Source organism: Vulpes vulpes, chromosome 16, assembly GCF_048418805.1.
Source record: "Vulpes vulpes isolate BD-2025 chromosome 16, VulVul3, whole genome shotgun sequence".
Lineage (NCBI taxonomy): Eukaryota > Metazoa > Chordata > Mammalia > Carnivora > Canidae > Vulpes > Vulpes vulpes.
In genome coordinates, this window is record NC_132795.1 from 98670 (window position 1) to 120262 (window position 21593).

At 51.7% G+C, this 21593-nt stretch overlaps 1 protein-coding gene across 5 annotated transcripts in view; it reads right to left on the reverse strand.

Annotated features, from left to right (window-relative positions):
* Positions 1-3446: 3446 nt before the first annotated feature.
* Positions 3447-21593, reverse strand: part of DLGAP2 (DLG associated protein 2) — a 687758-nt gene continuing 669611 nt past the window's right edge. For all 5 annotated transcript variants that reach the window (XM_072742322.1, XM_072742318.1, XM_072742319.1 and 2 more), the window contains 3 exons: positions 13032-13123; positions 9070-9222; positions 3447-5597 (listed from right to left, as the gene is read on the reverse strand). In XM_072742322.1, the coding sequence (XP_072598423.1) occupies positions 5379-5597; positions 9070-9222; positions 13032-13123 (464 nt within the window). In that variant the 3' untranslated portion in view covers positions 3447-5378. The remainder of the gene's footprint in view (positions 5598-9069; positions 9223-13031; positions 13124-21593) is intronic.

Below are 21593 nucleotides of genomic sequence, written 5' to 3' on the forward strand. Positions count from 1 at the left end.
TCTCAGGTTCGGAATAAGCACCCATGATGAAGAGTCACATAAAATCTAAGAAAGTAGGGCGGTAAACCTGTGTTACCTTAGTTTGTGTCTATACAAAATCTTTTAAAAAGTAGTGTTAGAGTAGGTAACTAACATTTCCTCTGCAAAGAAGTCGTCTGTCTTGTGTTTAGATTGACACTTGAAATAATTTCTTTTACTGCTGGATAAAAATGCCAGGGTTAGGGGGAGCGATTCATAGACTTATACTTTTCAATGTTGTGGGATGAAAAGATGTTATTTTCTGGGAGCGTTCCCACGGACCACTTCTGCGTTCTCCGAAGCGTGAAAGAGAATCATGACAAGAAGCTGGACTGAGCAGGGTAGCTTCGCACACGTTCGGCAACTTTGGTGAATCCATCTGATTCCGCTCTGGGCGTGCTCCCAAACGACGTTTTCCTTCATCCCTGGAATGTCTCGCTGGCTCTCTCTCCACGCATCCAAGACGCAGCCGAGCTTACGCGACGGTGAGAATACGGCCTAATTCCGGTTGGTGCTGGGTCTCTGAGATACGCACGAAGGGACCTGACTTCCTTCTGCGAACTTCCCACGCCCGGTGGAGGGGGTACCGCTGGGGGAGGGCCGGGGCGCCTCGGCCTGCCTGGAGGCCCTTAGAGCCCACACGACAGCAGAATTCCTAATCTATCTGGGAGGGAGACAAGGGACAGGAGAAACAGACGGGAAGCCTGGTCTGGCTGATGCACCACCAGGGGCCAGCGGGTCTGACCAGCGGCTAGAGATTCTGAGCTCACCATTCACTCCCGAAACGCTGTGCAGCCACTCTGTGTGCGGGGCACGTGGCAGGGCGTGTGCAAGGCACCTCTCCTCCAACATCCTTGGCTGCCCACACCTGAGGGCGACCATCCGCACAGCACGGCGACCAAGGCGGGCCCTGCGGCGAAGGCACCGGACCTGCCCGACTGCACGGTGAAGGCCACGGAGTGCTCCAGCCGCGTGGTGGACAGGGTTAGCACTCAGCAGCCCACCACATTCTTGATCTCTTCCACTTGTGGTTTTCTGATCTGTCTTCAGGTTCTGGAATCCTGTACTCAACCCAAACTTTCAAACAAGTGTAAACAAATGTGCAGATAAAAACAAGAGAGAACCCTCAGGAAGTACCAAGGGGCTACGGATCGGAAACCACGGTCTACAACTACTGATGAGTACATTAAATTTGCAATAAAAAGAAAAAAAAATCAGTGCTCAAGCCTTGAGAAGAAAGCAGCACACGGGGACAGGCGGGATTTAACCATTTAGGCCTGATTCTGGGGGACTGGACTCGACGCTTGTCGGCAGCAGCGTTCCTTTTCAGAAGTGGGGGTCAAATGCCATACCTAGGTGCCCTCCCTCGCGGTCGTGCAGGCTGGACGGGCCTTGTTGCTACGTTTCTTGCTGCCGCCGCCGCTGAGAAACCAAGGCCCCGCGCTCACGCACAGCAGCCTGGCCCCTCCGTGTAGCCTGGGGACGCACATGCTCCTCAGCTCACCCCAGGCACTGGACCGTCTGTCCACAAGGGCTCCTGGGAGCCAGGCTGCTGCTCTGCCCAGCAGAGGGTGGCTCAGCAGGAGCCGCGTCTCGCCTAGGATGCTCCGCGGGGTCCGAATCTCTGGGCCACACGAGGTCCGGCTTGACTGACTTTCTGGCGCAGACCGGGATCCCTGCTGGCCACCGGGAGGTCTGGTCCCAGCCAGGGAGCTGCTCTGACGGGCGCCCGCTGCGTGGTCCCCGTGGGCATCTTGACCAATGGCTGCAGTGCAACGACTTTCCAGAAAGCCCATCCCGCGGGTGGGGGTGGCCGTGCAGGTGGGCGAGCACACAGCGTGGGGGGGTTTTGACCAGAGCGAAGGAGACTGTGCTCAGAAAGGTGAAACTCGAGGTGAGGCAAGCAGGGAGGTTGACGCAAGGCGGTGACGGCAGCCCGTGCGTTGTGTGCTCTGCGCTGGTCCGCCCGCCTGCCCGCGGCAGGTCTGGCCACCTCCACAGGAGCCAGCAGGGCGAGTCCCTCTACTTTGCGGGTCACTGATTTTCTGGCCACGTGTATGTGTGGTGGTTGTTGTTTTAAAGAGGGACCCCGTATGTGATGTTTTCCTCTAATGATACGCTTTGCTATTTAACGTGAGACGTCTTTAGTGTTGATCCAGAGGTGAACACGCCAGCATTTCCTTTTAAACAAAAATGTGAATTTTTGGTATCATACAACAGTTCCACTCTTCATACACCATTCTAAGATGGTTCTATGAATTTGCTGAGAAAACATGGTAACAGCAGTTACCAGTCACAAGGCTTACGTTACACACAGCGATGACCGATGAGGACGCGTGAGATGAGATCGACTGAAAGTGCTCTTGCTAACAAGTGACATTCACCTTTTCTGGGTTCTGTGAAACTTCAGGATGCTGTTTATCATACCTGTGTTTTGGGCCTGAAGGTTAACGAAAGCCTTCAGCATGGGGTTGTCAACCGGCTGCTCTGAGCAAAATAATTTCCTATTTTTGGAAATTTGTCTGCGGTTTCGATGACTCTCCCAGGGAGGCAGCAACGTGAGCTTTGTTCATGGTGACGTCGTGCAGCAAGGGGCGTTTTCACTGCCCACAGCCTCCTTCTATCAGAATTCCATCCGAACCGCGGTGAAATGGTCACACTGAAGCTCTGTAGCCGGCATCGGCTGGAAGTGCCCGAAATACATCCGCTTCACCGATTAACACAAGTATTATAAACAGTTTTATTTCTCTTTACACGTACAATATGTAAACATGGCTTATCGTCTGCATTTCGTGGTGGAATGTCACCTGCGTGAGAACTGAATATTGCACTTAGTCATGTAGCATGACAGGTAACACTGCAGCAGGCCCTGGCTGCGCGGCCGTCACATGACCTTCTTTGGGACTCGGTGGACCAAACAGGGGTTTGTCCCCCCGCCCCCCCCACCGTGCAAATCAATGGCTGCTGTCAAATTTAGTTGTACGTTAATTTGCTCATCTAGGGAGGGTTTAGGCTAAGACTTTTGGGGATCTTAAGATAAAAAATGAGTATACAAAACATAAAAAAAAAGCCAAATTCAGTGAGTATTTTCATTTAAGTGAGGATCAGAGAATATGAGATCTAGAATAATTCTTGTCTAATTTGATAAATTTTTGTTCTATGTTTTGTACAAGCTCAAGGAAATGGGATAAAATGCATCAGCTGCCGGTAGATACAGGGGTGTCAGCAGGCTGGCGAACGTGTATGCATTTTACATTTCCTCTTACTAGGGGTCTACATTGACTTGACTTTTCTGTGGTTATTTCTAAAGAGCATTTCATCTTAAATAATACATCATTTTTAAAGTCTAAAATGCCAGTACTTGCAAATACACTTGTTTTTGACATAGTAGAGTGACTATAAGAAGAAGCATCATCATTGTACACTACTCAGGATTTAGGTATTTATTTAGGTAGAAAAAAATGCTTTGAATACTCTGGGGAAATAGGGTTCATTTATAGAAGAATATTTCAGGGACTTTATTTTTTTGCATTTTTCAAGGATATACATTCGTACTGATTTTTGCTTCCAAATATATTTTAAGGCTGTTTGGTAGGAGATACCAGATATGAGGCTCAATTTACAGGGTTTTGTTCTTAGGGAATTCTTAACTACTCAGCTTTAAAAAAGTAAAACTTTGAAGCTAAACATGCTTTACTATCCACTGTGCTCCAATGAACCCCATGCTTCGTGGAATGTGAGTATGAGGAAAAGGAGGACTGCAGGCTGAGCCGAACCCCGACGGGCGAGGGCCCCACCGCGGGCTCTCCAAGACGTGGTTGCCAGGCTGCAGCGGAGCAGGGGACATAAAGTGCGGGTCAAGCTGAGGGGAGAAAGTGCTACGGTAGGTGAGTCGGGGCTGCCCCGCCGTGCCGCACACCTGGCGCCCCGCGGGCCAGCTGGGCCTGTGTCAGGGGGACACACCCCTCTTCAGGTGCAGTCCTGCTCTCACCTTACGTTACAGTGAGGACTCCGAGTTTGGGACTGGAAGGAGAAATGTGACAGGCTCTTCCTCCAAGGACGTGTCTGAATGGGGACACATGGAGCATTGGAATGATAGTCACGGCGTCTGAATCTAATTGTACCAATGGAAAGCCTTTGCGTTCAAATCCTTTCTGCTTTTCTGCGGTGCCAGTCAGAATCCCGAAGACTAATTTCTTAAAGTCCACAGCTGGAAATCACCGTATGTGACTTTTTTTTTTTTTTTGTCATGTCTAAAACAGGCAAGAAGTATATTCTTGACTTTAGCAATACTGCATAGGACAAAAGAATTCTGGAAAAATACAAATGTAAACTACATTTCTTCTTTACCATTTAAACTGAGATATACTTACCACTCACATTCGTATTTCTTAAACTTTTTTTACAACATCACAACTGTCATTTGAAACAAGCAAACATTTTTTTAAGGGTACCCTGGAAAGTCAACTGATAGAGCAGTTTGAGAATATATATATACATCTATAAAAAAAAATCACATGTCCATAAATGGGGACACTAAAGACGAGACTTGCGTGATAGAAGTTACAAAGGAAGAAGACAAACAATGACGCTTGCATCAGAATGAGGGCCATGCTTTTTCTTTTCAGACTCCTGCTGCAGGACACCCAGCCTTCCGTGAGGCTTGGATCTCTTTGCAGATGTCACTCCCTCGTGTAAATGAACATTCGGCTTATGTTTTTGATTGTGTAGATGCTGTGCTGGGTAGTTTCAATGGGTTCAGACGTGGCTCCCCCGGGGTTTCTGGAGAACCGGGTGGCAGGGAGCTGGGTGGCTGGAGAGATGGCTTCTCATCCCCATAAACTTGGCACAAGGACCCCGGCGAGGGGTCCGCTGGATTCGGAGAGAAGCGCCCCCGGGGTGGGGTGGGTCTGTCTTCCCGCCCTTCGGGCCTCAGCATCTTCCTCCACGGTGTGTGCGGGGAGTCTGAGATGCGCCCACGGGTTGCTATTTGTTATTCTTGCCTCTGGTTATCACACGATTTATAAAAATATAAATAACAAACTGTAAGTCGGGGTCCATCTCGAGAGGGGGTTCTCGTGACCCCCCGAGGACAGAGTGGATCGGGTGGGTGGCCCCGCGCCTCACCGTCGCGGTCGCAGCGGACTGGCAGTCAGACGGCCCCGCGATGAGGAGGAAGCAGCGGGTGTTCGGGCTGCGAGCGCGGCAGACGGACCAAAGCCTTCCAGAGCGTTCGTGGTACGGGGACACCGCGGGGCGCGTTCGGCGGAGACACGAGACGAGAATGACCATGTTGGGGAGAAACTGTACAAGTGTTTCCTTACAAAGCAAAAGGGGGAAAAGGGAGGGCCGCCCCGACCCTAGAGGCGCGTCTGGGCCTCGGGGATGTAGATCTCGATGCTGTCTGCGCGCTCCGAGGCCGAATTCTGGCGGAACGAGGCCGCCCTCTTGGCAGCCAGGAGCCGCCTCCGGGCTTCTTGCCGCTGTCTGTCCGGCAGGTCCAGAGACTTTTCTCTCGTGATGGGAAATTTCCCTTTGGGAGGCTTCTTTGGTATTGGAGGGGGAACCTTTCTTTCTTCCTGGAAAGCATCACAAGTCAAAATCGGGGAGATCAGGGGAGGTCAGCACCAGCCCGGGAGCCTGGTACCGCATGGGGTGACCGCACGCGGCCAGATGCCACCCAGGTGCCCGTGCCTGCCCACCCTGCGTCCTTGCCCGTGACCTTGCTGCCTGCCGGGGGCATGCTGCCCATGACCCCTTCACCTCCTTCAGCGGCGGGGACATGGGTCTGGTCTTTTTTTTTAAAGGTGGGATCAAAGAATCTCATATGTTCAAATTGAGGAGTTGTCTGCATAAAGCACTGCCTTTTATTTATTTATTTTTTAAAGATTTCATTTCTTTACTCATGAGAGACACAGACAGAGAGAGAGAGGCAGAGACACAGGCAGAGGGAGAAGCAGGCTCCCTGCAGGGATCCTGACGTGGGACTCGATCCCAGGTCTCCAGGATCATGCCCTGGGCTGCAGGCGGCACTAAACCACTGAGCCACTCGGGCTTTACACGTAAGGAGCTAAATCCAGCACCAGAACACTGTCTCCTCATTCCTGATTTATTTTATGTGGCCAGATAACTGTCTCTGCCATCTGAGCACTGGCAAATGCTCACTATTTCAAGGCCTCCAGTGTCCCAGGTACTTTGGAAGATGCCAGTTGACAACCCTGTCACATGCTACAGTCTTTTTTAACAGACTCAGGATTCTAAGGACCTTCATGAAGACCATCTTACGTGAGGGAACCATTGGCCAAATTCCCTATTATGGCCCTAAAACCCCTTGACATTAACTAGATAGATGATAGATAGATAGATAGATAGATAGATACATGATAGACAGATAATAGATGATAGAGTTCTCAGCTTGGTAAATAGATGCAAATAATTACTTCTGATCTTTAGCTCATGCTCTTTTTTTTTTTTTTTTTTTAAGATTTTATTTATTTTATTTGAGAGAGAGCATGAGCAGGGGGAAGTAGAGGGGGAAGCAGACAGCCCTCTGAGCAGGGAGCACAACCGGGGCCTCGGGTCCCAGGACCCCAGAGTCACGACCTGAGCCGAAGGCCGACTGAGCCACTCAGGTGCCCCTTGGATGACGTTCTTAAATAAGTTGAGAAAACAGGTATGTGCCTTTTCTAGAAAGCTCCATTCCATAGTTCTGCAGCAGATGCAATATGCGGTGCTTGTTATTGTTCTGGAGGAAAGTCTGTGTCCCAAACCGCACTGCATTATTTACGTGTGTCCTTCCCAGCAGAGGGTGACCGAGCCGTACATAGCTGATGACCCTCTCCCAGGAAAGGGTGCCCAGCATAAGGCCCAGAACCCCTTCCTTTTCTAAGCAGATATTTAGTTTTTGGGGGAACCCCCACCCCGTGTCTTTCTCCCTTCAGCCTCTGCAAAAACCCAAATGGGCCAGACACGCTGGGACGTTGTGGAGAAGGTACAGCTTGCCATGCAGGGTGGACATGGACGGCAGGAACTCCCTGTGCTGCAATGTTGGATTTGGTAGGAAGATTGTTCTGGTGTTTGACACTTTATTCCCACGGCTTATTTTAAAATGACTTGGACCACAAAAAAAAAAAAAAAAAAAAAAGGGTCAGGGGGTCATCTGGATGGCTCAGTCAGTTGAGTGTCTGACTTTAGATTTGGCCTCAGGTTATGATATCAGGGTTATGGGATCCAGCCCTGTTTGGGCTCCTCCCTCATAGGATGTGGAGTCCGCTTGGGATTCAGTCTTTTTCTCTCCATTAGCCCCTCTCCCCACTCCTTCCCTCCCTCTCCCTCTTAAAAAAACAAATTAAAAAAACTAAAATGACGTGGACCAGCAGGAATGACTCCTTCCTGACTCTTGGGCAGGCATCTATGACGATGGAGTAATTGGTTTGTTAAAACTTTCAGCTCTTTCAGAACTTAGTTCTTGTGCTAAGCATATGACTGTATCTACCTACTTCTTTTCACTTGGTAGCCTCTGAAGTATGGGGCTGCAGGAGACACACATGAGTAATTCTTGTGGGAGTCTCCTATTTCTTTCTTTTTTTATTTTTTAAAAGATTTTATTTATTCATGATGAGAGAGAGAGAGAGAGAGAGAGAGAGAGAGAGAGAGAGAGAGAGGCAAAGAACATGCAGAGGGAGAAGCAGGCCCCATGCAGGGAGCCCGATGTGGGACTCGATACCGGGTCTCCAGGATCACGCCCTGGGCTGAAGGTGGTGTTAAACCGCTGCGCCACCCAGGGATCCCCATGAGTCTCCTGTTTCAAGGGGCTCTCAGCCTCCAGGTGTCCATCCCGTGGTTGGAGAGGGTCGACCAGGTGGCCCTGCAGATCTACAGCGAGCAGGGGTCGGGAAACACAGGGCACGAGGCCTCCATGTGAAAGAGCCGCTCATCGTCTGCACTGGGGTGTGTGTACCCTCAGCAGGAGGCTGTCTTTAGGTAAAGGACCATGGCTTAGGTAGAAGGGCTTGTATTAGTTGTCAGAAAACTAGAAGTGATTATTGCAAATCTTTAGTTTAGTGAGTTCTATTTTTAGTATTTTATTAGAATAACACTTTCATTGGCAGTCTTTACTTTTGATCCCCTTCACTTCAAACCCAAACCATAAATAGGACTTGCTTATGTACCACTGATGGTTTGCTGACAGCCTATGGCTCCCTAGTCCCCTTTGCCCCGCTGTGTAAGAGGGGATCTGTCAGTCGTCTGCAGTGGCGTCTACGGCATCGAGCCCAGACGTCCACCAGGATGGTTGGCGGCACCTTGTGGGGAACAGTGATGATGATGGCGATGGCTTCTGTTCTAATTATCCACATAACAGTTCTCCACCAAAGACTAACTCCACTGCCCCAAAGCATGTTGGGTTAATTTCATCATTTTATTTTGATAACGTCTACCTAGAAAATCAGATTATGATTACTTAGATTGTCTTTAAAATGTGTTAGGAAATCAATGTGTTTATTGCTGAATCAGATCTGCCTATTAGCTCTACTAAAGATGATATCTGCAGGATATCGCAGGATCCTAATTAGTGGAAACTTCTAGCCTATTTAAGAGACAAAGCCAAGAGATCTATAGGAAGTTTACATTATCAAGCCGTTCAGTAAAGCTCAAAACGCCTTGTCTGCAACTGGAGATAAGCAACTAAAAAGTTTATCTACATCGGAAGCAGTCTTGGGACCAGATCTCAACCTTTCCCTGTGGAAATCATCTTAGTTTAATCCAACTAAAGGTATGATGACAATTCAGAGGGTTCCCCTACGGGAAATGAGGCTGCAGATCTGCATGTGATGTTTCGCTTGTGTCCGAGAGATACAGCGAGGAAACAAGTGCTATTTGCTGCACCTGCGGTGACGGCCCTTCCACCACTGTACACACGTGCATGATGACAGTTCGATCCTGTACCACTAACCTAAGGCCAGGACGCACATCCCAGTGGAGCAGCACTTCCCTGCTGGGAGGGAGCAGGGACCAGGCTGTGGCGAGGAGCTCCCGTGGGGGCAGACTTACCTGTCTTTCCGGAGACTCTATGATCTTCCAGGCATTGAGCTTCAGCTGCTGCAGCTCATCGAACTTCATGCTGACGTCCTCGATGGAAAGCTGTAGCATGTCCCAGTAGCCTGCCAGGTCCTGGGACGTGGGTCTCGGCATGGCACTGGGGTCCTGCGAACACACAAGCACGACTCAGAGCCTGCTCTTTCCTGCACGTGCCTTTCAAGGAGTCGGATTAGGGAGAAGCCCGGCTAATATGAGCTCTGGTGCCAATATTCGGGGGGACCCACACAGATCCAGTACCAGTTTATACAAGCATTTGCTGACATACTTCACACCCATAAATATGAAAAGCCAACATGCTGCGTGAGCCCAACTCACACAGCGAGACTACTCTGCATAAAACTCTAATAGTGGCCACACATCACCGGACATTCCCCCAAGCCCACAGAATGCACGACACCAAGAGTGACCCTGATTTAAAGCATGGACTCCGGGTGACCACGACGCGTCCACAAAGGTTCGTTGATTCTAAGTAAAGCACCTTCTGCTGGGGATGCTCGTAGTGCTCTGGGGGCGGGGGGCAGAGGCAACGGGAAATCTCGCTACCATCTTCTCGGTTGCGCTGGGAACTAAACTGCTCTAAAACAATAAAACCTATTAAAGAAGATCCATGTAGTATATTCACTCATTTCGTTTTGAAAATGCTTTCATAGCCTTGAGGACAGTGTGAATATCAAAGTTTCCCAGCGCTGGGCAGTTCCTGAAGCAGTGGGGCAGCTGTGCTCTCTGCCTCCCTGGGCGATCGTTCTGCAGACCGGTGGCTGGACAGGCACAGTGTCTGGTGGCGGTGGCGAGGTTCTGTTTCTCTTTGCTCTCTGACAGATCTTGGCGCTAATTCCAATGGCCAGGGACACTCTACAAATGCACCGTGTGTTTACTTTACTCCCACGCAGAGTCAAAGGTACACAAGGAATTCATGGACAAGTCCCCGCACGCACAGGGGACACCTCTGGGCCACAAGCCGGCAGCTGGGTGTGTTCATAATTTCTGTGCATGGTCTGCATTTAAAGTTGGGTAGTTTTCCAAGATTGGAGGCACCTGTCCAGCCCTTTCCCACACCACCTGAGGCTGGCAAGCAACCGCGGCCCAGCGGCGCCTCCGTGCCCTAGGCAGGAGTCACCCTCTACCTGCCTGGAGGCACGTGGGGCTGAGACCCCTGGGTTAAGTGTAAAATGTGCAATTTTCAGCTTACTGGTAGGTTATTCACAATAGGCACAATGTCCTCTACCTGGGTCTTGGTCCCTCGGGGCGGCTGGAGGGGACCCCACAAAGGGCGGCTTGCGGACAAACGTGTGCTACTCTGCTGGAGGCTGGGCACCCCGGATCAGGTCCCAGCGTGGATGTGATCTGTGGAGATCCTTGTCCAGGCGGCCGATTTCTGGCTGTGTCCTCACGTGGAGGGAGGGGCTGTGGGTGCTGTGGAGTCTCTTTCATAAAGACACTGACCCCATTCGTGGTGGCTGCACCCCAAGGCCTCATCACCACCCAAAGTCAGCACCTCCTAATGCCATCGCACTGGGGGGCAGTGTCTCACACGTGAATTTGGGGGGCACATTCAGTCCATAGCACATCAGACTGATGGCATTTGTCCCCATCCTGCTGTGTGGACTGGCAGGCAGCCTGTGCAGGTGAGGGCGGGAGGGAGGAGAGCTGCTGCCCCCGCTGCCGCATCCAGCTGGCTTGTCCGTGGAAGCCCGGCGGGGGGGGCATCGGCGTCCACAGGGTGACTGGCAGTGGGCTTTCGGGTCCAGCTAGGCTTCCGGGAACAGGTGCTCGCTGGGCCAGGGTGCCCTACCCTGCAGGCAGCACGGTCCACCGGGCGCGGGCTCTTCCCCTCCTGTGAGCCTGAGCTCAGCCTCGGCTCGTGAAGAAAACCAGGACAAACCTGTTGCCGCAAGGCCACGGTCTGGCCGGGACAGAGCAAGACCCAGGATGCACCCCGCGGCCTTCGGGGAGGCGGTGGGCACCAGGAGGCTTCTCCCACGGAGTCTCTAAGGGCTTGTTGTGTTCCTTTCTCCTGGAAGACTTCCCAGACACAACGAACCTTCTTTCTTGCTGTGGGTTTGGTGGGGAGACGCCTGAACGTGGCTGAAGGAAGCAGCGGGGGGCGCCCTGCGATCTCCGGGGTCAGGGTGCCGGGCTCTGGTCATGTCTTCAAAGAGAAGAGCTAAAGAAGCTTTCCTGGCGAGCTGCAGCCTCCACGGACAGGAGCCTTCACCTGCCTGGGGCGGCCGGGCACAGCCAGGATCTGCCTCCGTGCACGCCCTCTACTCTCTTCTGGGGGAGCTGCTTGCCTCTGTGTCCACTGGAATTCGGGGCCATGAAATGTTCATCAGCCTGTTTCTAGATGTCAGCAGTGTGCACGCCTTCCTCCTCCTCCAGCAAAGCGACACGGTGCTCTTTCCCCATGAGAGTCACGTCACCGAGAGTTCACGCGGCTCGCTTCCCGCCATCAGAGGTCCCCGTGACACGGACTCTGGGGCTCCCGTGTTCTGGGCCATCGTCCTCAGAAGGGTTGGGAAGCCTGGCCCGGGGCACACACAGGGTCACGGAGGTCTGAAGGGACTCTGGGGGGGATGCTGCGCGGCTGGTCAGGGAGCCCCTGGATGCCTACGGCTCGAGGGCAGGTCTTCTCGGCCTTTGCATCCTCATAATGCGATGGATCACCCCTACATCCTTGCCTTGATACATGTCTTTACTGCATGTCGGGTGCTTTAGGTAATGAGTTCCTGAAGACAGTAACTACCTGTGCTTACCCGACTCAGTGTAGCTCGGTACAGAGCTACGTAAAGGCCTAAATCCATTCCCTCAAAGACAGTGATGGAACAGACACGGAGGCGGCGGCGGGGACGTGCTCGCTGAACACGGCGAGCGGGCGCTCCGCAGCCGCATGTTCCTTCCAAGGGACGCCAAACCTTCCCGTCCCCCTTTCCTAAATGTTGTTTATGATTTCATGTCACAGCAGACACAGGGGTCACTTTATACACTTTGTGATGAAATTCAATGGGGTTAACTGGAAAATATTAGAGAAAACGTACTTTTTAACAATCCTAATTAAAAGGGATGAATTGGCAGCTCTCATGGGCTTTGCTCCCTTTGATGTGTAAGAACATTCTGTAAATTCACGTCTCCTTGCAAATTAAAACAGCAAAACAAGACAAAGTGAAATCACCGAGCGCCATCACTACCACGATGCACAGACCTACTTGTATTTTAATGAAATGTTTGCTCTGAAAGAAATCAATCGACCTCCGAAATAGCCTATATAGGAATGTGAATACTGCTCAGTTATTTCTACAAATGACATTAAATTGATATTTTCTTTAAAGAAACGTGTGTACGCGTGTGTGTGTGGGGGTCTCTTTCATGAAGACGCAGCAAGTACGTATACATAAGCGTATTTTTTTTTTTTTTTTACGTAAGTGTATCTAAACATACACGTGGTTTTTCTTTTTCTTTGACGTTCAGGACGATCAGAGCCAAGTTTAACGCCAACTGAGTTACCTATTCCTGGTATATGCATTTCACTCCTGGCAATAAAATATGAAGCCCTGATCGTTCTACGATCCCTTCTGACTCTCTTTGCCGCTGTGAATGTGCTGCTTTGGGCCATGTCATGTCGCGGTCTCCGTCGGTGACATCTGCCCCATGGCTCTTCCTGTCCTGCCTCCCTCCGGAGGCTCCCAGGCAGGTGGACACGGCAGCCGGAGGTGCCCCAGGGCTCGGGGGGCCGTCTCCCGTGCCACCTGCTCCCTCTCCCCCGGCACTGCCTCGCCGTGGCCTCTTCACCACCCTGAACCCCAACCCGGGCAGCGCCTTGCCCTCATCCCTGGTCCGCAAAATCCCAGGTAATGTTCTCAGACCCGAGCGGAGAGAGTGGACACTAGGGAGCCGAGGTCCCCCGAGGATTTGCTCACCATGTTCTGTTGGCACAGCCAGTAAAACTGCTGGAACTTCTGGGACATCAGAAGCTGCGCGCTCCCCACAGCACTCCTGATTTTACCAAGAACTGCAGACAAAACAAAACAAAAAACAGGTTTAAAACTGGGTCCATGGAAAACAAAAAGCAAGAGCGTCACACGAAAGGAGTAAAGTGCAAAAAGCATGAGTTACTCTCCCCCTTTCCTGAAGATGAAAACCTTGAATCTACTGTGCTGGGCACGTCCCCTGACTGAAGTCTGTTCCCGTCTGTCTCATGTCTGATTCTTGAGGGAAATCCAAAGCTGTCCACGTAGTAGCAGCTGTTGGGCTACTGCTCGTCAGTGTTAAGACGAGTGGAGTCTGGAAGATGGTCTATACCGCAGGAGGCTTCTCCTGTTTGGGGCACTGAGGTGGGGAACTCACTGAGGTGAGTGCCCCAAACAGGAGATGCTGCTCAGATGAGCCAGACGATACGGCACAGGCAGGAATAAAAAAGACATTAAGTACCGCTTGCTTCTTATGGGCTCCATGAATGAAGATGTTAACTCCTAACTTCTAGAAAACCACATTGATCTTGGCTACCTCCCTGGACGCTAGTGAGTAACCTGCTAGGGTGAGCGCGCCTCACCCGGGAGGGCAGGGGCTGCGCAGGGACAGGCCGCAGGTGCGTGGGACCCATCCGCTCCCACCCGCGGCTCCTGCGGCAGCGGCGGTCACCGGTCACTGCCATGGGCCCACTCGCCAGCCCATCCAGCACGGACGTCCGTGGGGACGACGTCCTCCCACGCCTGGGAGCCCGCTGCCACGGGCGACAAGTCTCCACATGACTTCTAAGTTGTAGGACTTTAATCCAACAGCACTTTTCAATACAAATCAGTAATACAGTTTTGTCAGCGGACAGGACTGCAGAAGCGTAGGGATGAGCATCTCTGCAAGCCAAGCCGTGTGCGTGGGGCCCGGGGGCTGCTGCTGTCCAGGCACCTCCACGCCTGCCACCTGTCCCCGCTCTCGCGCCGGCCCGGCCGCCGGTGGCGCCATCGTGACTTGGGAAATAGAAGCTTTGGAAGGTCCCGGCTCGTGTGACGCTCCGGAGCCTCGGAATCCGCAGGGACCCCCTCCTGCCGCTGCGCCCCGAGCCCGTTCACCCCGCCTGTGGCCGGGCATGCCCCCCGCCACCCAGAGCCACGGCAGCTGGGCCAGCAGGTCACCAAGGCCCTTGGCCGCCAGCCGCCGGCAGAGCAGAGGCAAGAAGCACCGCGCTCCCGTGCTCACGGGGCCACCCGTGTCGGACACGTCTGGACTCCAGGTTCATCTGAGGAGGGCGGACCAGAGCTCGTGTCCCGGCGGCTCGTCTGGAGGCCCGTCCCGTCCTGTCCTGGTCCCTCAGGAGTGCCCGGGATGCCCGTGCCGGCCCGCAGGGCGTTCGGCCGCCGAAGCCTGGGCTCCGCCGCCCCTCGGCCCGCACGATCCCCAGACCCGAGTGATGTTACCAGGCGGCCTCCAAGCCCAGGACCCATGAGGCTCACTCGCTGTGCCCAGGCTGCTGGGCCTTTGCCTCGGCCTTGCTCTGGAGGAGCCTCAGAGGCCACAGGGCCCACGGCCTCAGGATCCGAGGGATGAGATGCTAGGAGGCTGCAGGACCGGAGGCCCCGAAATAACCCGTGGGCGCGCCCAAGCCACGTGGTGACCTACCGGGGCCTCCACAGGGCAGTGGGGCGAGCACAGCATCTGTTCCTTGAAAGGGGAGCATCTGGCATCATGTGCAACATGTTCGCAAAATGATTGTCTGCAGGACAGGACATTGGACTTAAATGCTTCTTAATTTAATTTCTTTTATTTTCTTGTCTATCAGGAACTCAGATTGCTATTCCCTGGGGTTTTATTATTAACATTTTCACACATACAGAAGATCTGAAAGAAAAGTGTCCACATCACTTAGAATCAGCAATTAACAGTTTGCCACGTGTGCTTGTTTATTTGCCTGAACCATTTGAAAATAAGCTGTAGCCAGTCCATCACCTGCCGTCATCCCGTGCAGCCATCCAGTCCTTGTCATTCCTAAGGAGCAAATAATTCTCTCGTGTATCTAATTCTGCACTGCTTCTAGAATATTAAAAAGGACTTTAGCACATGTGACTTTTAATAAAAGTGAATACGTTGGATGACATTGTGGCATCCTTTCAGGCTTAAAAAATATCTTCATGCATCTTGATACCCAGGCCTGGGTGTGTTCTGCACATCCATTTCAAGAAGGGCTTTCCCCGCTGAAACCCACCTCCTGGATCTGATTTCCCAGAAGGGAGTGGTGGCCAGGACCCCAGGACAAGGCTGTGCAGGGGGAGGGGAGGGCCTGGGGCTCAGGACTGAGTGTGCCCTGAGGACAGAGGGGGGGCAGATGCTGGAACAGAGAGAGGGCAGTTGCAGGGATGGGGGGGGAAGGTGCAGGGATGGAGGGGGCAGGTGCAGGGATGGAGGGGGGGCAGGCACAGGGATGGGGGGACAGGTGCAGGGATGGGGGGACAGGTGCAGGGATGGAGGGGGACAGATGCTGGGATGGAGGGGGCAGGTGCAGGGATGGAGGGAGCAGGTGTAGGGATTGAGGGGGCAGGTGCAGGGATGGAGGGGGCAGGCAGGTGCAGGGATTGAGGGAGCAGGTGCAGAGATAGAGAGGGGAAAGGTGTATGGATGGAGTGGAGGCAGGTGCAGGGATGGAGGGGGCAGGTGCAGAGATAGAGAGGGGAAAGGTGTATGGATGGAGTGGAGGCAGGTGCAGGGATGGAGGTGGGAAAGGTGCAGGGATGGAGGGGGGGCAGGCGCAGGGATGGGGTGGGCAGGCGCAGGGAGGATGGTGGCGGAGCAGAGCTGGAGCATCTCCTCAGAGCGGGGAAGGCACTTTATCCTCCACTCACATGTTGATCCCCCAAATGGAACACGTTTCTCTAGCTCTGGTCTCACTGCTGCCCAGTGGAGGAATTATCTTTGTTTCAAAATGCTGAATTTCCACTGTAACCTGGGAGACCGATGGAAGACTTAAAGGGAGTTGGTCCGGTCGGGCCATCGCTGCAGGAATACACAGACGGGACGGATAAATGTTCTCCTCTGCACTGACAATGTTTCCCTAAATGGGAATTAGAATTCAATCAGTTTTATGCAATTTGAAGTTTCGCCCCCTAATTTTCATATTCTTCTTAAAATGTAGTTCAACAGCCGTATTCTTACAAAGTACTTCGATTTAATCTTTGACACATCATGGGCAATACCCTGGTTTTGATTTAATGTAGTGAAGAGTCGTTATAAAGGGTGTAAATTGATTATTGCTCGGGAGAGACAATGAACGTCGAAGAGCAGCTTGCTAAGGGGGGTCCGCAGCTCCAGTGCAAGCTCCTTCCCGTAATTGCCAAGATTTTGAAGTGAAAAATTCAATTTATTCTTTTCCACTATACTTCCCTAATGTCATAGTTTAGACACTTTCTTTCAAGAGCTGCAGATAAGGGCTAACGCTCACCAGAATGCAAATTTACGAAGAACCTGATACAATGCTTGCCTTTGACGAGCAAAGAAATTTGATTAACTCACTTGCTTTTTATTTTTCACGCACCTTCTACAATTCCCAATTCTTTCTAAATTCCCTATGAAATGCCAGGACGTTTACACCATTCTTTCAGAATCTGAAGTTGATTTTTGTGGAATTCACAGAGTCTGAAATGATCATCGAATATTTACTTCCTTTCTGATCTGTTGGTTCCTCTGCGGCTGACTGTGCAGCAGGCGTGGGAAGATCGCTGCTCCACCGACGACCCCCTTCACGGTCTCAGGCGTTACCATTCTCATGTTTATCGAGCGCGTGTTTCTGTGTCTGCTCCCGTTTCACGTGGCTGTTTGTTGCCTGGCACGGGCGGGCCACGCCCATAGGCACCTGCCCATCAGAAGGTGGGGGGGTGGCGGCTGTCTCCCGTGCCCTACGCTTGGCAGGTCCCCCATGTGCACGTGGCATCCGCTCTGCTCAGGGCGGTCTCCGTTATATTTGCTTCTTCACAGTTCGTCATCTTCTCTGCTGATGCGGGACGTCCAGGCAAACTGCAAATACAGGGCAGCTTCTCTCCGGCCCATTGCCTCCCCATCCCCCTGAGTTCAGGTCGCCCTGAGCCATCTGTGCCTCTTCCCTGCGCCCGCTGCACAGTCTATGACCTGGGTGTCGCTCCCTCCAGAAGTCACGGCTGGGAGTGGTAAAGAGGGGCCCTCAGGTGAAGGAAGCACTAGAGACCCCGGTCCCCGCAGCCTTGGGGTCTGTGGTTCTACACATCCGACCAGGTGGGGTCAGGTAATTAGGTCCTTTGGGCACGAGAATCTGCCAACACCTGTCCAACAACCCCACTGCCGAGTACCTCACATGGTTCGTGTCTCTGTGGACCTACTGAAGGAAAACTTCGTGGCTTTGGGACCATTGCTTTTATCTCAGAAAAATGCCCTATTTGTTTTGTTTCACTTTATGCCATTTACCCATCGGGTTTAACATAACTAATAGAAAAATCCCCAAGTGTCAGTATAACAATGGTTTATAATCCTTCCAGAATGGATCTTTCAATAACCCAACAATAGGAAGCCTGCATGAACAGGCCTTAACTTAAACCAGTATTTATTGGGGCTCATGAGAGTTTTTATTAACTGTAGAAGGTTGAATGGGTCTAACTTCATTCAATCGGTTCAGTAAGCTGTGATTATAAAATTATAATTTTGAGAATAAATTATTTTATATGATGGAAATTTCAATATTTGGACCTCAGAGTTCTAGTTTAACAAGCCATTTAACTTAATCTTTAGTCTTTAAAGGGGCCATCACCAATAAACCTATATCTGTTCTTACAATTAGTGCAAGAATCAGAGGTTATGTTACTTTTTAAAAATTATTAGGAAAACATTGAAACTTGATTAATATCATGCTAGTTTTAATGCAAAGCATGCAGAAGGGATATAATAAATGTTATGTCATTTCTGTCCACAAAAAGATCAAGACATCCAGGCAACTTCAGGAAAGAAATCAATAAAATCAGAAAAAGTATCAATTGGATCCATTCTGTTTTCTGCAGCCAAGTCCTCCAGCAATGTGATCATATTAGTTACTAAATAGTACTGGGAAAGCCGCCCACCAAACAATATCATTAGCTGGTATCTGCACAGCCGGGAGGACACAGGATACTCCCAGCCCCTAAGTGAGGGCAACCAGAGGCCTGGGAAGATTTCGGGTGCTGAGCAGGAGCGTGAGCATCCTTGCTTACGAGGACTGTCCATGCTTCCACCCTCCCTTCCCTCCCACGTCTCCACTGCAGAGCACTTCAGGCCAGACACCATCGGGGGATAATAAATGCACCCGATACTGTCACTGCATTCAAGGAGCCGAAGGTCTCTGATGACGGCGAGGGGCAGAGCTTTGGAGAGACACCGCGGCTGTCCCGTCCTCCGAGGAGCGCACGTCCCCAGGCATGGAGGTGCCTCAGCAAAGGGGCTCCTTCCCACAGGCAGGTAGACGCACCGTCTGTGCCAAGTGAAGTCTCGAGACGGCGGCTCCCGTCGGTGGGCTTCTTTCCAACACCCTCCCCTTTCGGCTCTTCTGCTGCTCAGCTGAGTCCAGCTCCCCAGGAGGCCCAGCACATGCCACCTTCTTACTACCTTCCCCGTGGAAAGCGTTTCACACCTGCGAGTTTCCAGAGCTCCATTCTGCATGTCTCCCACCACACGTGATGTGTTCTGCTTGCTATAAATAGTCCTGTCCTGGTCCCACTGCTCTCGGTCACTGCAATCCGTGTCTGCACTGCTGGTCACTCCCCGCCAGCCTATGGTCTATGCGGCAGTGGCAGGCTGACGGCCCGTATCAGTAAATAACTGTTGAATGTTTACATTAATGCAAGAATCCAAGAAGAAGACCCCAAAGTTTAAAAAAAAGGTGTTTAAGGAATTGCAACTGACAGGCAGCAGGAGGTCACTTTCTGCTATAGCTGGCTGAAGAAGAACGTGCTCTCCAGACGTCTCACGTCAGGGCAACTGAAATCTAAATACTGTATTTCCTGAGGGGATGGAATCTTGGGGCTGATCTGGGTCACTGCAGGCCACCAGTGAGTTCCGTACACGGTACTTTTACGCACCATCCCCAGAGCATTTCTGAGTGCCCCTGGGACAAGGCAGTCACCACCTAGCATGATGAGGCTTCAGCGCCAAAGCCTTTAGATCTTTGGTGTTTAGTCTGAAAAGCAGTTTGCCCCCTTCCCCCTCTTAGTTTCCAGTGGCGATGACCTACGTCTACATTTTATCAGCTCCGGGATTCTCTCCGGAAACTAAATGGGTGTCCCCCCAGCTACGGGGGTCAGTGGAGCACATGGCCGAGCCTGGGACTCAACATTCCTAAAACAGCAGAAGAAGGTAGTCCACAGACCACAGGTGGGAAGGAAGCACGCAGGGAGCGGGTTTCCAGTAATTTAGTAACTTCGGGCAGCACTGACAGGAGTTGGCCCTGACCTGGCCTCTCGACTCCATCCCGCACTGTGGGATCTGGGGCAAGATATTAACCTCCTTAGGCCTGGATCTCCTTATCTTTAGGATGGCGACGTGCTCTCTGCACACCGCACCACGGTGAGCACTGAACGAGAGCAAAGAACTTCACATAAAATTTGGCAGGGGATCTGAGCTCAGTACGCGCTGGCTCAGAGATCTCTTCTTCTAAAACAATATCCTTGGGAAACATGAAGGACATCCTACGTACGGAAAACCGTGATCCTGCGCTGTGTCACCTTCCAAACACAGCAGCGGCTGGCGTCTCCAGCTGTCGCGCACACAAAGGGAGACCAGCACTTCTCGGATGTGTCCTCAATGGTGTGAACTCAAATGATGACAGGATCAAATTGATCGATGCCTTATGGAGCCGAGCCCTGACATTTCCGAGCCTTCCTCCTACCTCCTCCTCGACCGTGTTCTCTGTGAAGCCACAGGAAGGGGGAGCTCATCCCGAGCGCCCCCCAGCCCACCCCCCGCAGGTCTGCACCCGCCGACCCTGGGGCACGGCCGGGGCTGACCGCCTAACCCTGATTTCGCATCACCTTAGGTAATTTAGTTTTTCTGTGTTTTGTCTTTGTGATAAAAGTTATAATCCCTGTGACCATTAAAACGATTTTGCCAGTCTGAAACGCATACTGACAAGTGAGAAAACGCTGCAGGAAACGGGTGATTTTTAAATATCAGAACGGTGAGTCACCACCCCACTAAATGTACCCTAAACAGATAATAAATTTGGACAAATGTATGTGGACAGTCTGAGACACCCATCGGCCACAGCCCGCTGGGGAGCAGGTTCAAATGCTTCGCCACGGCAATGCCCCCTCCAAACCACTCAGGGTCTAATATCTACCCAGGAAACAACGTGTGGAATTTGATGATTGAGAGAAATGTGGGGAAAGATAATTAGTAATTTAAAGGCAATCTCTCTCTTCATAGGTTAGCACCGTAAGTCCTAACAGCTAGAGAGCAACACACCAATTAGTTTCCTAGCTTTACGGATCCTGCAGCCTTTTACTCCGCAAGCTATGTCAAGCTCATGTAAACTCATCTCTGTGTTTCCATTTGTAGGATGACTGACACGTTGTTCTATCACAGCAGCCACCTCGACACATACTGTCAGGGCACAATTCCCAAGGATGTCACCTATCCTCTTGAAATGGAGAATTTAGGGGCATCTTGGGGGCTCAGTGGTTGAGCGTCTGCCTTTGGCTCAGGGCGTGACCCCGGGGTCCCAGGATCAAGTCCCGCATTGGGCTCCCTGCATGGAGCCTGCTTCTCCCTCTACCTGTGTCTCTGCCTCTCTCTGGTTCTCTCATGAATAAATAGATGAAATCTTAAAAAAAAAAAAGAAATGGAGAATTCATAGCAACCTAGCAAATATACAAAGGAATTCACAGAAAAAAAGAAAAAATACTTTAAAGGGAGCAAGATCTGTCAGGTCAAGACATTCAGAAATGCCTCTGTGAAACCACATTTTGGTAAAAAAAAAATGTTAGTTCTAAGTACGTTGCAATTACTCGTATTCCTGGTTGATATACAAAGACAGGTGGTATCTATTTAGAAATCACACACAGCGATTCACCAAGGAGTCTGACAATCCTCAAGACAGGATTCCTCAGGTCAACGGAGGCAGGTGGAGAGGGAGGGATGTTGTCCCTTTCCGCACAGAGAGGCAGGGACCCCCAGAGCCAGACGGGCTGCAGCAGATCTGCCCTGTGGGCCCCAGGTTGGGGCGTCACAGGGATTCCTGCTCAGCACAGGGCCGGGAGGGCCGGAGCAATCTCTGCTCATCTCCAACCTCTCCCTGGCATAAAGCCAACTCAGGGGCACCTGGGTGGGTCCGTCAGGTAAGTCCGACTCTTGGTTTGGGCTCAGGTTGTGATCCCAGGGTCCTGGGATTGAGCCCCCTAGTGGGCGCCCTGCTCAGTGTGGAGTCGGCTTCTCCCTCTCCCTCTGTTCCTCCCCAGCTCACATATGCCCTCTCTCGAATCAATAAATCAATCTTTAAAAAA